This window comes from Aedes albopictus, unplaced genomic scaffold (genome assembly GCF_035046485.1).
Source record: "Aedes albopictus strain Foshan unplaced genomic scaffold, AalbF5 HiC_scaffold_118, whole genome shotgun sequence".
Taxonomy (NCBI): Eukaryota; Metazoa; Arthropoda; class Insecta; order Diptera; family Culicidae; genus Aedes; species Aedes albopictus.
The window spans coordinates 58589-69623 of NW_026916569.1; the positions used below are offsets into that span (position 1 = coordinate 58589).

The 11035-nt window shown below is 48.4% G+C and overlaps 6 protein-coding genes across 6 annotated transcripts; 3 read left to right on the forward strand and 3 right to left on the reverse strand.

Annotated features, from left to right (window-relative positions):
- Window positions 1–1393: 1393 nt before the first annotated feature.
- LOC134284433 (histone H2A) lies at window positions 1394–1955 on the reverse strand. The gene has a single exon (XM_062843254.1). It carries the CDS (start codon window positions 1822–1824, stop codon window positions 1450–1452), a length of 375 nt encoding a protein of 124 aa, XP_062699238.1. The 5' UTR covers window positions 1825–1955; the 3' UTR covers window positions 1394–1449.
- An 11-nt stretch (window positions 1956–1966) lies between these two features.
- LOC115255183 (histone H2B) lies at window positions 1967–2499 on the forward strand. The gene has a single exon (XM_029853114.2). The coding sequence runs from the start codon at window positions 2104–2106 to the stop codon at window positions 2476–2478; it is 375 nt and encodes a 124-aa protein (XP_029708974.1). The 5' UTR covers window positions 1967–2103; the 3' UTR covers window positions 2479–2499.
- Window positions 2500–4600: 2101 nt separating this feature from the next.
- On the forward strand, window positions 4601–5364 carry LOC109397473 (histone H1-like). The gene has a single exon (XM_029853112.2). The coding sequence runs from the start codon at window positions 4628–4630 to the stop codon at window positions 5306–5308; it is 681 nt and encodes a 226-aa protein (XP_029708972.1). The 5' UTR covers window positions 4601–4627; the 3' UTR covers window positions 5309–5364.
- A 1526-nt stretch (window positions 5365–6890) lies between these two features.
- On the reverse strand, window positions 6891–7284 carry LOC115254888 (histone H4). Its single transcript, XM_029852572.2, has one exon. The coding sequence runs from the start codon at window positions 7216–7218 to the stop codon at window positions 6907–6909; it is 312 nt and encodes a 103-aa protein (XP_029708432.1). The 5' UTR covers window positions 7219–7284; the 3' UTR covers window positions 6891–6906.
- Window positions 7285–8791: 1507 nt separating this feature from the next.
- LOC134284432 (histone H2A) lies at window positions 8792–9352 on the reverse strand. The gene has a single exon (XM_062843253.1). The coding sequence runs from the start codon at window positions 9220–9222 to the stop codon at window positions 8848–8850; it is 375 nt and encodes a 124-aa protein (XP_062699237.1). The 5' UTR covers window positions 9223–9352; the 3' UTR covers window positions 8792–8847.
- Window positions 9353–9368: 16 nt separating this feature from the next.
- On the forward strand, window positions 9369–9897 carry LOC109397482 (histone H2B). Its single transcript, XM_029853111.2, has one exon. It carries the CDS (start codon window positions 9502–9504, stop codon window positions 9874–9876), a length of 375 nt encoding a protein of 124 aa, XP_029708971.1. The 5' UTR covers window positions 9369–9501; the 3' UTR covers window positions 9877–9897.
- The last annotated feature ends 1138 nt before the right edge of the window (window positions 9898–11035 follow it).

Here is an 11035-nt window from a genome sequence, read left to right on the forward strand (position 1 = left end):
ACCAAAAGTTGACCCTCATTCTTTCGCATCGTTTCAACGTATTCGTTTGGATTCCTAATCTACGATGGCTCGTACCAAGCAAACTGCCCGTAAGTCCACCGGAGGAAAAGCTCCTCGCAAGCAGCTGGCCACCAAGGCTGCTCGCAAGAGTGCCCCAGCCACCGGAGGAGTCAAGAAGCCCCACCGTTATCGGCCAGGAACTGTCGCTCTGCGTGAAATTCGTCGTTACCAGAAATCCACTGAGCTGCTGATCCGCAAGCTCCCATTCCAGCGTCTGGTTCGTGAAATCGCTCAGGACTTCAAGACTGACCTGCGCTTCCAGAGCTCGGCCGTCATGGCCCTGCAGGAAGCTAGCGAGGCCTACCTGGTCGGTCTGTTCGAAGATACCAACCTGTGCGCCATCCACGCTAAGCGTGTCACGATCATGCCCAAGGACATCCAGCTGGCTCGTCGCATCCGTGGAGAACGCGCTTAAATTTGTTCTGCGTTATTTATTGCTCTAAAAAAACGGCCCTTTTCAGGGCCACTATACAACTTTCCCAAAAGAGTTGACGGGAATTTCCTTCCACTAGTGGAGTTGGAGTGCTGGAGTAGTGGCAGTCCCCTGGTAGTATATGGAATAAATGAGCAGTGACAGCCCCCTGTACGATGTGATGATAACTAACGGGTCAAGTTAGTTGTGATGTGTGATGGACAAGAAGAGCGACGACGCATTTATGCTGATGAATATGTACGTTTGTTATTGTTGTTTAGTCCGTACTAGGCACTGTTTGTAAATAACTTTCTCCTGTGACACGCAAACTCGGCACAGGTACTAGACGATAGAATGCTTCGGTACCGTAGGAGGGCTGCACTGGGCTGCGATTACGACAAACATGGCCCTCCTAGCCACCGTTTTCCGTCTGTCCGTTGTGCTCTTCTATATTGTATCCCATCGCAGCCAGAGCTAGACGAAGCTGACGAGCAGGTAACGACATTTTCGGCCCGTTCAAAACTAACACAGCCGGACGGATAGGTAAAGAAACCCCCGCTATCGTTGAGGCAAGCCTTTTCCTTTGCAGGTACGATAGCAATACGATTGCTGCTGCAGATTTACGATTTACCTCCATTCGTATGGGCATCGCTTACAGTGCAAACTGAGTCGATTTCGATAAATTTTAGTGGCAAACTGTATCGCAGTACGCGAAAGTTACCACGTGTCTACACAGTATACAACATTCTACTGTACGGGCACACATTTCTCACTCATTCGTTCTGTTCCTGTACTTCCTGTTTAACCGCCCAGTACACGGGGACTGTGGCATACTAACAGTCAAGAGTAAGAAACGAGTGTTTTACACCGAAGTAATCAAATTCAAAACAACTCTCTATCCGGGAAATGAATATTGTCGTCCTGAAAAGGACGGTTTTGGTTTGATGCACGTGGTCGTCGAACGAGCGGAAAGTAGTTTAGGCCTTCTTTTCGGTCTTCTTGGGCAGCAGAACAGCCTGAATGTTTGGCAGGACACCACCCTGGGCAATGGTGACGCCAGACAGCAGTTTGTTCAATTCTTCGTCGTTGCGGATGGCCAACTGCAGATGACGGGGGATGATTCTGGTTTTCTTGTTGTCACGAGCAGCGTTTCCTGCCAACTCGAGGACTTCAGCAGCCAGATACTCCATCACGGCAGCCAAGTAGACGGGGGCACCGGCACCGACACGCTCGGCATAGTTGCCCTTCCTCAGCAGACGGTGGATACGACCGACCGGGAACTGCAATCCAGCACGGTTGGAACGGGACTTTGCCTTTCCCTTAACTTTGCCTCCTTTGCCGCGGCCAGACATTGTGAGTTGGTAGTGTTGAGTTTTACTAACGGAGATACGTTCACAAAGCGTACGTAAGCTGTACTGATGGCGAATCCACGGAACGGAGGTTATTTTATACCTGCGTAGCACAGCGCCGTACCCATACCAGGGAGGGGAAAGCGAAACGAATAAAATGACAAACAAACTAAAGGGGCAGGACAGTGCTCGCTATTCTAGGGGTATAAAAGAGAACCACTCCACTCGGTAGGCATCAGTTTCAGTTTCCTTTTGGATCGATAACAACCTCAACGTAGCACGATGGCACCGAAAACCAGCGGAAAGGCCGCCAAGAAATCCGGCAAGGCCCAGAAGAACATTGTCAAGGGTGACAAGAAGAAGAAGAAGCAGCGCAGGAAGGAAAGCTACGCTATCTACATCTACAAGGTGTTGAAGCAAGTCCACCCGGACACTGGCGTCTCGTCGAAGGCTATGAGCATCATGAACAGCTTCGTCAACGACATCTTCGAACGCATTGCCGCCGAAGCCTCCCGTCTGGCTCACTACAACAAGCGCTCGACTATCACCTCTCGCGAAATTCAGACCGCCGTCCGTCTTCTGCTCCCAGGAGAGTTGGCCAAGCACGCCGTTTCCGAAGGCACCAAGGCCGTCACCAAGTACACCAGCTCCAAGTAAATGACGACCAGTACCGGATAATCGCACCAAAACCAAAAGGCCCTTTTCAGGGCCACTATACCATTCCAAAAAAGAGTTAATTTTGAAATAATGACCCTTCGAACCGACTTGCGACACACGTACGACCCATTCAGGGACGTACCCTACACACATTTTTTGCTGCACATGAGTGGAACAAACCAATCCTGAGCAAGCTTTGGCTTAGCAAGCTGCTGTTCAGCTAGTTCTGTTTCTGTGGGTGCTCACCTTTAGCAAAGATGATCGATTTTCCAACCAGACGGCCTTGGGAGTGGGGTTACCATAGGAATCATGGGAAACATTGAACATTTTACAAAGCATACTGAGAATTTTCTCGAACCGACTGTAACACTACTACGACTCATCCCTCTCCCTGTGCCAAGCAGGGATGGCGACGATTTACTGCTGCCACTGTGACATGCTTGCAGCTATTTGAAATAATAATAATAATAATAATAAAAAAAAAAAAAAAGAAAAAAGCTCGAGCCATTACTTAACGCTCAAATAACCATCATTCAGTCATCAGCAATCGTCAATTATTGAAAACCAGTTTTCTTGCTCGAAATCCAAAAACCGTCAATGAAAATTATTTCACTGCTATCCGGATGCTGGGTAGAGTTCAGTGATAAATTTTCATTACCATTGGTTGCGATTTCCTGCTTTTGGTTTTCTGGTAAAGGATGATGGTATGTTTCCTCTTAAGGCTTTACGGGGCGTCATGCTTACATGTGATGAACAATCGACTCAGTTTTCAGTTGGATCAGTCCACTGGAACTGGAGATTTGCATCGTCAAACTTTCGGGGGTAATGGTGGTGCAAGAGACGGAAGATAGCAAAATTAACACGGTGTCCCGTATCACCTTAACTAAATGTGCATTTTCCGCATTTCCAATACTTCTCACGCCGCGGAGGGTTGCTTAGGTTGCTATCAGACTCGTGTGACGTAGGCCATAGAATCGCCGACCAACGGTCCAATGTCAGCACAACTGGGGCATGCCATTGCCACTATCAAGCGTTTGAGGTGAAATCCACCGGAAATGCGTAGCGTCCACGGTCAGGGTCTAACAAAGCATCGTCAGGATCATCGTGACGTTGATGTCCCGGTCGGACAATCCTCCTGGTTCCGGAGAAGAGAAAGAAGTCCAGATTGTTGCTGTGCTATTATTATAAACCTTTGCACGTACTGCAAACAAGACAGCAATTCTGCCCAGTTATGATAGTTTATTTATGGTGGACTGGACAGTTCCGCACCACGGTGAATGAATATCCTCATGGTGATTGTGTGCACACGATACTGGCGGGCGATTGGGCTCTGGCAGTTCACATTTGTTCACAAATCAAACTTACAGTTACCAAATTACATTATTTTCATTTTGGATTACTGTGGCGTTAATGACTTGGGCAAAGGCATTGCTCGGCTCTGGCCAACTACTATCTAGGGGGCTACGTTGGATGGTTTCGGTTCGTATGCTTGGTAGTCGTATGACCCGACATGAACTTAGTATGCATTATTACACGGAACTGCCCTACGGGTGTAGCTTGAAGTATCTTTTTCCGGAAGAAAAATTGCATTATATTGTACTGTCCAAAGTTCTCCTAAACCAAGCGCTCAACATCGCCTGTTAGCACTAGGAAGGACTTTCTTTGTGGTCCATTCTGCAGCAGTTCCTAACCGAATCTGCGCTAGATTTAGATGCCGCTGAATAGAGGAATCGTTGGCCTTTTGTAATTCACTACCGACAAGGGCGATTGCATTGTTTCAATAGCGACTATTGATTGTTTTGTCAAGCGAACCCACACCATATGAGCGATGGGTGCTGCGACGACACGTTTTTGCCATGGTATTCCGAGTGCTAACCCGGTTTAGCAATGACAGGCCGCTGGCGAGACTCCTTTACTCGCCAAGTGGACAAACGCTAGATTAGATTGTTTTTCGCAGTAGGTGGAAAATGGCGTTTTGGAAACATGTTACCAAAAAATTTTACAATATTTTGCGAACACTCGGTTAGTGGACGACCATGTCTGCATCCCTAACACAGACATCATAATCAAACACCGCACAGTTGCCAGATTTACCTTCATTCATTCGTTTACCCTATCTAGTGAGTGTTACTCCAATCTACCTACCGAGATGTCTGAAGTTGCCGCTGAAGCCGCTGCCGCAGCTCCTGCTGCTTCGCCTGCCAAGGCCAAGAAGCCAAGAGCCCCCAAGGGACAGGGCAAGCCGAAGAAGCCGTCGACTCATCCCCCAGTGAACGATATGGTTGTTGCTGCTATCAAAACCCTGAAGGAGCGCAACGGGTCGTCCCTGCAGGCCATCAAGAAGTACATCGCTGCCAACTACAAGTGCGATGTCGCCAAGCTGGCCCCATTCCTCAAGAAGGCCCTGAAGAACGGCGTCGAGAAGGGCAAGTTTGTCCAAACCAAAGGAACTGGCGCATCCGGATCGTTCAAGCTGAAGGCTGAGGCCAAGAAAGCCGCCGGCGAGAAAAAGCCCAAGAAGGCCGGTGAGAAGAAAGCCAAGAAGGCTACCGGAGAGAAGAAGAAGGCAGCCAAGAAACCAGCTGGCGAAAAGAAAGCCAAGAAACCAGCTGGCGAGAAGAAAGCCAAGAAGCCAGCTGCGGCGAAGAAAGCCAAAGCTGCTGGTGCAAAGGCCGCCAAGAAGGCCGGAGGTGTGAAGAAGGCTGCTGCCCCGAAGCAAAAGGCCACCAAACCCTCCAAGACTGCTGCCAAGAAGCCGAAGACCCCGAAGCCGAAGAAGGCCGCCCCAGCCAAGAAAGCTGCCGCAAAGAAGACCGCCGCCAAGAAGTAAGCGACAGCGCTGTATCACCAGTCGCCAGTACTGCCAAACAGTATCCCACTATCAAATCAGTCCTTTTCAGGACTACCAGCTTTGATTTTACTGAAGAGTTGTACGGGAAATAATATCCTTTCCTATCACCTATCGCATAGTCACACAGCCAAAGAGAGTTCAACGCACCGGCACTCATGGCCATGCCACTCGCGAAAACAGTACCCACCGGCCAGCTTGACCGAAGCGTTGCAAGTTTCAAATTCCTAGCTCCACCATTAATCATTCACGCAACCAATAACGAGTGGGAACATTCTAGTTTAATCCGCACCTAACTGGCATCGCGTTTCGATACGTACAGTAGTGGTTTAAATATGGAATGTCCTGACGGATGACAGATACAACTGGCCTTCGTTCGTCCTCGACAAGTAGGCGTAGTCCTACGTCAAAACTTGCACATTTGAATTCATGCCCATCTATCTCGGTCTGTTTACTTTTTCGCAAAATAATTCCCGCAGATGCCAAGACGGGAAAGACAGACGTAAGCGCGGGTCAAAAATTCCAGTCACCGCTTTCGTCGCCAACGTAGACAATCATTCGATTTCACGCCATGGTGCTAGTCGCAATACAATTCTACCGGATGCCAAGGTATAAAACACAGTCGTAGTCCTACGTCAAAACTTACCGGACCGAAATAGAAACGTAGCCCTACGCTGCCGGTGGAAGCATAGCAGTCCCATGCGCATTTTTGGCACTATTGATATTTTGCAGCTTATTGAATATTGAGCGCCACACTTCAATCAAACTCTAAACCAAACATGTCGAATTTGGTTGCTGTTTGAACACGATTCGGCACTTATACTTCATAGTTGAGGCAATTTACGCTGTCGAACTTTGGACGCGATTTTCCCGATTGTCTGTTTTTGCACATGGGCCATTTATGCGTCCACCGGCAGTACGTTGATCTTTAAACATTTGAATTTGAATTCATGTCATCTAAAATTCTAGTATGATCCTTTTTTTTTTTTTTTTTTTTTTTTTTTTTTTTTTTTTTTTTTTTTGTTGCGGTCCAATTTAACCATATGTACGGACCGATTCATACATGCTGCACCGAGGCGGATTGATATGCTGCTTTGAAATCCGTGATCGAGATGCACGTTGCCTCCAATGCGGTACAGCCACGCTCGATGCTCGTACGCCATTGAAGTCCCGGGTAGGGAAGCATGCACATGATTGAAACGGTTTCATTCGTTTGGAAAAGTTTGCCGACTTTACTGGACATTTAGCTTGTAAATTTGTAAAACCAATCATAACCTAACCTGGATTACGTTGGATTTGTTTCGTTATGGTGTTCAGTCGTAATCTGAACTGGATTACGTTGATCTGTTTCGTTGTTGTGTCCAGCCTGGAACGTTCCAGCGTGGCATTACAAATGGAGATGACTAGTGCACATTGTCTGGCGTGTTGCATACATAAAATCAAACATCGCCAACGCAGATGTGTACGCACTCTCGCTGCTGGTTTGTGTGGCAGAAAATTGACCCTTCAACTCTTTGGTGAATACGTTCGGTGGCCCTGAAAAGGGCCGTTTTTGTACAAGCAGAAAAAACGAATGTGATTTAACCTCCGAAACCGTACAGAGTGCGTCCCTGTCGCTTCAGAGCGTAGACAACATCCATAGCGGTAACGGTTTTGCGCTTGGCGTGTTCAGTGTAGGTGACGGCATCACGGATGACGTTTTCCAGGAACACCTTCAGCACACCACGAGTTTCCTCGTAGATGAGACCGGAGATACGCTTGACTCCACCACGACGAGCCAGACGACGGATGGCAGGCTTGGTGATACCCTGGATGTTATCACGCAAGACCTTGCGATGACGCTTGGCGCCTCCTTTTCCGAGTCCTTTACCTCCCTTGCCACGGCCAGTCATTTTGGATGTTTGCTTCTGTGCTCGACTACGGTTGCAACGAAACTGATGCTATTCGACCGCGTTGTTTGCCGCTTTTATACCTACGCGAGGGGTTACTTCTTCCTGCCATTCGTGCTCTTCCTATTCTTTCGGGGCTTGTGATTGGTTCGCTGCGATGAAGCGAGCATATAAAAGAGGACAACCAAAAGTTGACCCTCATTCTTTCGCATCGTTTCAACGTATTCGTTTGGATTCCTAATCTACGATGGCTCGTACCAAGCAAACTGCCCGTAAGTCCACCGGAGGAAAAGCTCCTCGCAAGCAGCTGGCCACCAAGGCTGCTCGCAAGAGTGCCCCAGCCACCGGAGGAGTCAAGAAGCCCCACCGTTATCGGCCAGGAACTGTCGCTCTGCGTGAAATTCGTCGTTACCAGAAATCCACTGAGCTGCTGATCCGCAAGCTCCCATTCCAGCGTCTGGTTCGTGAAATCGCTCAGGACTTCAAGACTGACCTGCGCTTCCAGAGCTCGGCCGTCATGGCCCTGCAGGAAGCTAGCGAGGCCTACCTGGTCGGTCTGTTCGAAGATACCAACCTGTGCGCCATCCACGCTAAGCGTGTCACGATCATGCCCAAGGACATCCAGCTGGCTCGTCGCATCCGTGGAGAACGCGCTTAAATTTGTTCTGCGTTATTTATTGCTCTAAAAAAACGGCCCTTTTCAGGGCCACTATACAACTTTCCCAAAAGAGTTGACGGGAATTTCCTTCCACTAGTGGAGTTGGAGTGCTGGAGTAGTGGCAGTCCCCTGGTAGTATATGGAATAAATGAGCAGTGACAGCCCCCTGTACGATGTGATGATAACTAACGGGTCAAGTTAGTTGTGATGTGTGATGGACAAGAAGAGCGACGACGCATTTATGCTGATGAATATGTACGTTTGTTATTGTTGTTTAGTCCGTACTAGGCACTGTTTGTAAATAACTTTCTCCTGTGACACGCAAACTCGGCACAGGTACTAGACGATAGAATGCTTCGGTACCGTAGGAGGGCTGCACTGGGCTGCGATTACGACAAACATGGCCCTCCTAGCCACCGTTTTCCGTCTGTCCGTTGTGCTCTTCTATATTGTATCCCATCGCAGCCAGAGCTAGACGAAGCTGACGAGCAGGTAACGACATTTTCGGCCCGTTCAAAACTAACACAGCCGGACGGATAGGTAAAGAAACCCCCGCTATCGTTGAGGCAAGCCTTTTCCTTTGCAGGTACGATAGCAATACGATTGCTGCTGCAGATTTACGATTTACCTCCATTCGTATGGGCATCGCTTACAGTGCAAACTGAGTCGATTTCGATAAATTTTAGTGGCAAACTGTATCGCAGTACGCGAAAGTTACCACGTGTCTACACAGTATACAACATTCTACTGTACGGGCACACATTTCTCACTCATTCGTTCTGTTCCTGTACTTCCTGTTTAACCGCCCAGTACACGGGGACTGTGGCATACTAACAGTCAAGAGTAAGAAACGAGTGTTTTACACCGAAGTAATCAAATTCAAAACAACTCTCTATCCGGGAAATGAATATTGTCGTCCTGAAAAGGACGGTTTTGGTTTGATGCACGTGGTCGTCGAACGAGCGGAAAGTAGTTTAGGCCTTCTTTTCGGTCTTCTTGGGCAGCAGAACAGCCTGAATGTTTGGCAGGACACCACCCTGGGCAATGGTGACGCCAGACAGCAGTTTGTTCAATTCTTCGTCGTTGCGGATGGCCAACTGCAGATGACGGGGGATGATTCTGGTTTTCTTGTTGTCACGAGCAGCGTTTCCTGCCAACTCGAGGACTTCAGCAGCCAGATACTCCATCACGGCAGCCAAGTAGACGGGGGCACCGGCACCGACACGCTCGGCATAGTTGCCCTTCCTCAGCAGACGGTGGATACGACCGACCGGGAACTGCAATCCAGCACGGTTGGAACGGGACTTTGCCTTTCCCTTAACTTTGCCTCCTTTGCCGCGGCCAGACATTGTGAGTTGGTAGTGTTGAGTTTTACTAACGGAGATACGTTCACAAAGCGTACGTAAGCTGTACTGATGGCGAATCCACGGAACGGAGGTTATTTTATACCTGCGTAGCACAGCGCCGTACCCATACCAGGGAGGGGAAAGCGAAACGAATAAAATGACAAACAAACTAAAGGGGCAGGACAGTGCTCGCTATTCTAGGGGTATAAAAGAGAACCACTCCACTCGGTAGGCATCAGTTTCAGTTTCCTTTTGGATCGATAACAACCTCAACGTAGCACGATGGCACCGAAAACCAGCGGAAAGGCCGCCAAGAAATCCGGCAAGGCCCAGAAGAACATTGTCAAGGGTGACAAGAAGAAGAAGAAGCAGCGCAGGAAGGAAAGCTACGCTATCTACATCTACAAGGTGTTGAAGCAAGTCCACCCGGACACTGGCGTCTCGTCGAAGGCTATGAGCATCATGAACAGCTTCGTCAACGACATCTTCGAACGCATTGCCGCCGAAGCCTCCCGTCTGGCTCACTACAACAAGCGCTCGACTATCACCTCTCGCGAAATTCAGACCGCCGTCCGTCTTCTGCTCCCAGGAGAGTTGGCCAAGCACGCCGTTTCCGAAGGCACCAAGGCCGTCACCAAGTACACCAGCTCCAAGTAAATGACGACCAGTACCGGATAATCGCACCAAAACCAAAAGGCCCTTTTCAGGGCCACTATACCATTCCAAAAAAGAGTTAATTTTGAAATAATGACCCTTCGAACCGACTTGCGACACACGTACGACCCATTCAGGGACGTACCCTACACACATTTTTTGCTGCACATGAGTGGAACAAACCAATCCTGAGCAAGCTTTGGCTTAGCAAGCTGCTGTTCAGCTAGTTCTGTTTCTGTGGGTGCTCACCTTTAGCAAAGATGATCGATTTTCCAACCAGACGGCCTTGGGAGTGGGGTTACCATAGGAATCATGGGAAACATTGAACATTTTACAAAGCATACTGAGAATTTTCTCGAACCGACTGTAACACTACTACGACTCATCCCTCTCCCTGTGCCAAGCAGGGATGGCGACGATTTACTGCTGCCACTGTGACATGCTTGCAGCTAGTTGAAATAATAATAATAATAATAATAAAAAAAAAAAAAAAAGAAAAAAGCTCGAGCCATTACTTAACGCTCAAATAACCATCATTCAGTCATCAGCAATCGTCAATTATTGAAAACCAGTTTTCTTGCTCGAAATCCAAAAACCGTCAATGAAAATTATTTCACTGCTATCCGGATGCTGGGTAGAGTTCAGTGATAAATTTTCATTACCATTGGTTGCGATTTCCTGCTTTTGGTTTTCTGGTAAAGGATGATGGTATGTTTCCTCTTAAGGCTTTACGGGGCGTCATGCTTACATGTGATGAACAATCGACTCAGTTTTCAGTTGGATCAGTCCACTGGAACTGGAGATTTGCATCGTCAAACTTTCGGGGGTAATGGTGGTGCAAGAGACGGAAGATAGCAAAATTAACACGGTGTCCCGTATCACCTTAACTAAATGTGCATTTTCCGCATTTCCAATACTTCTCACGCCGCGGAGGGTTGCTTAGGTTGCTATCAGACTCGTGTGACGTAGGCCATAGAATCGCCGACCAACGGTCCAATGTCAGCACAACTGGGGCATGCCATTGCCACTATCAAGCGTTTGAGGTGAAATCCACCGGAAATGCGTAGCGTCCACGGTCAGGGTCTAACAAAGCATCGTCAGGATCATCGTGACGTTGATGTCCCGGTCGGACAATCCTCCTGGTTCCGGAGAAGAGAAAGAA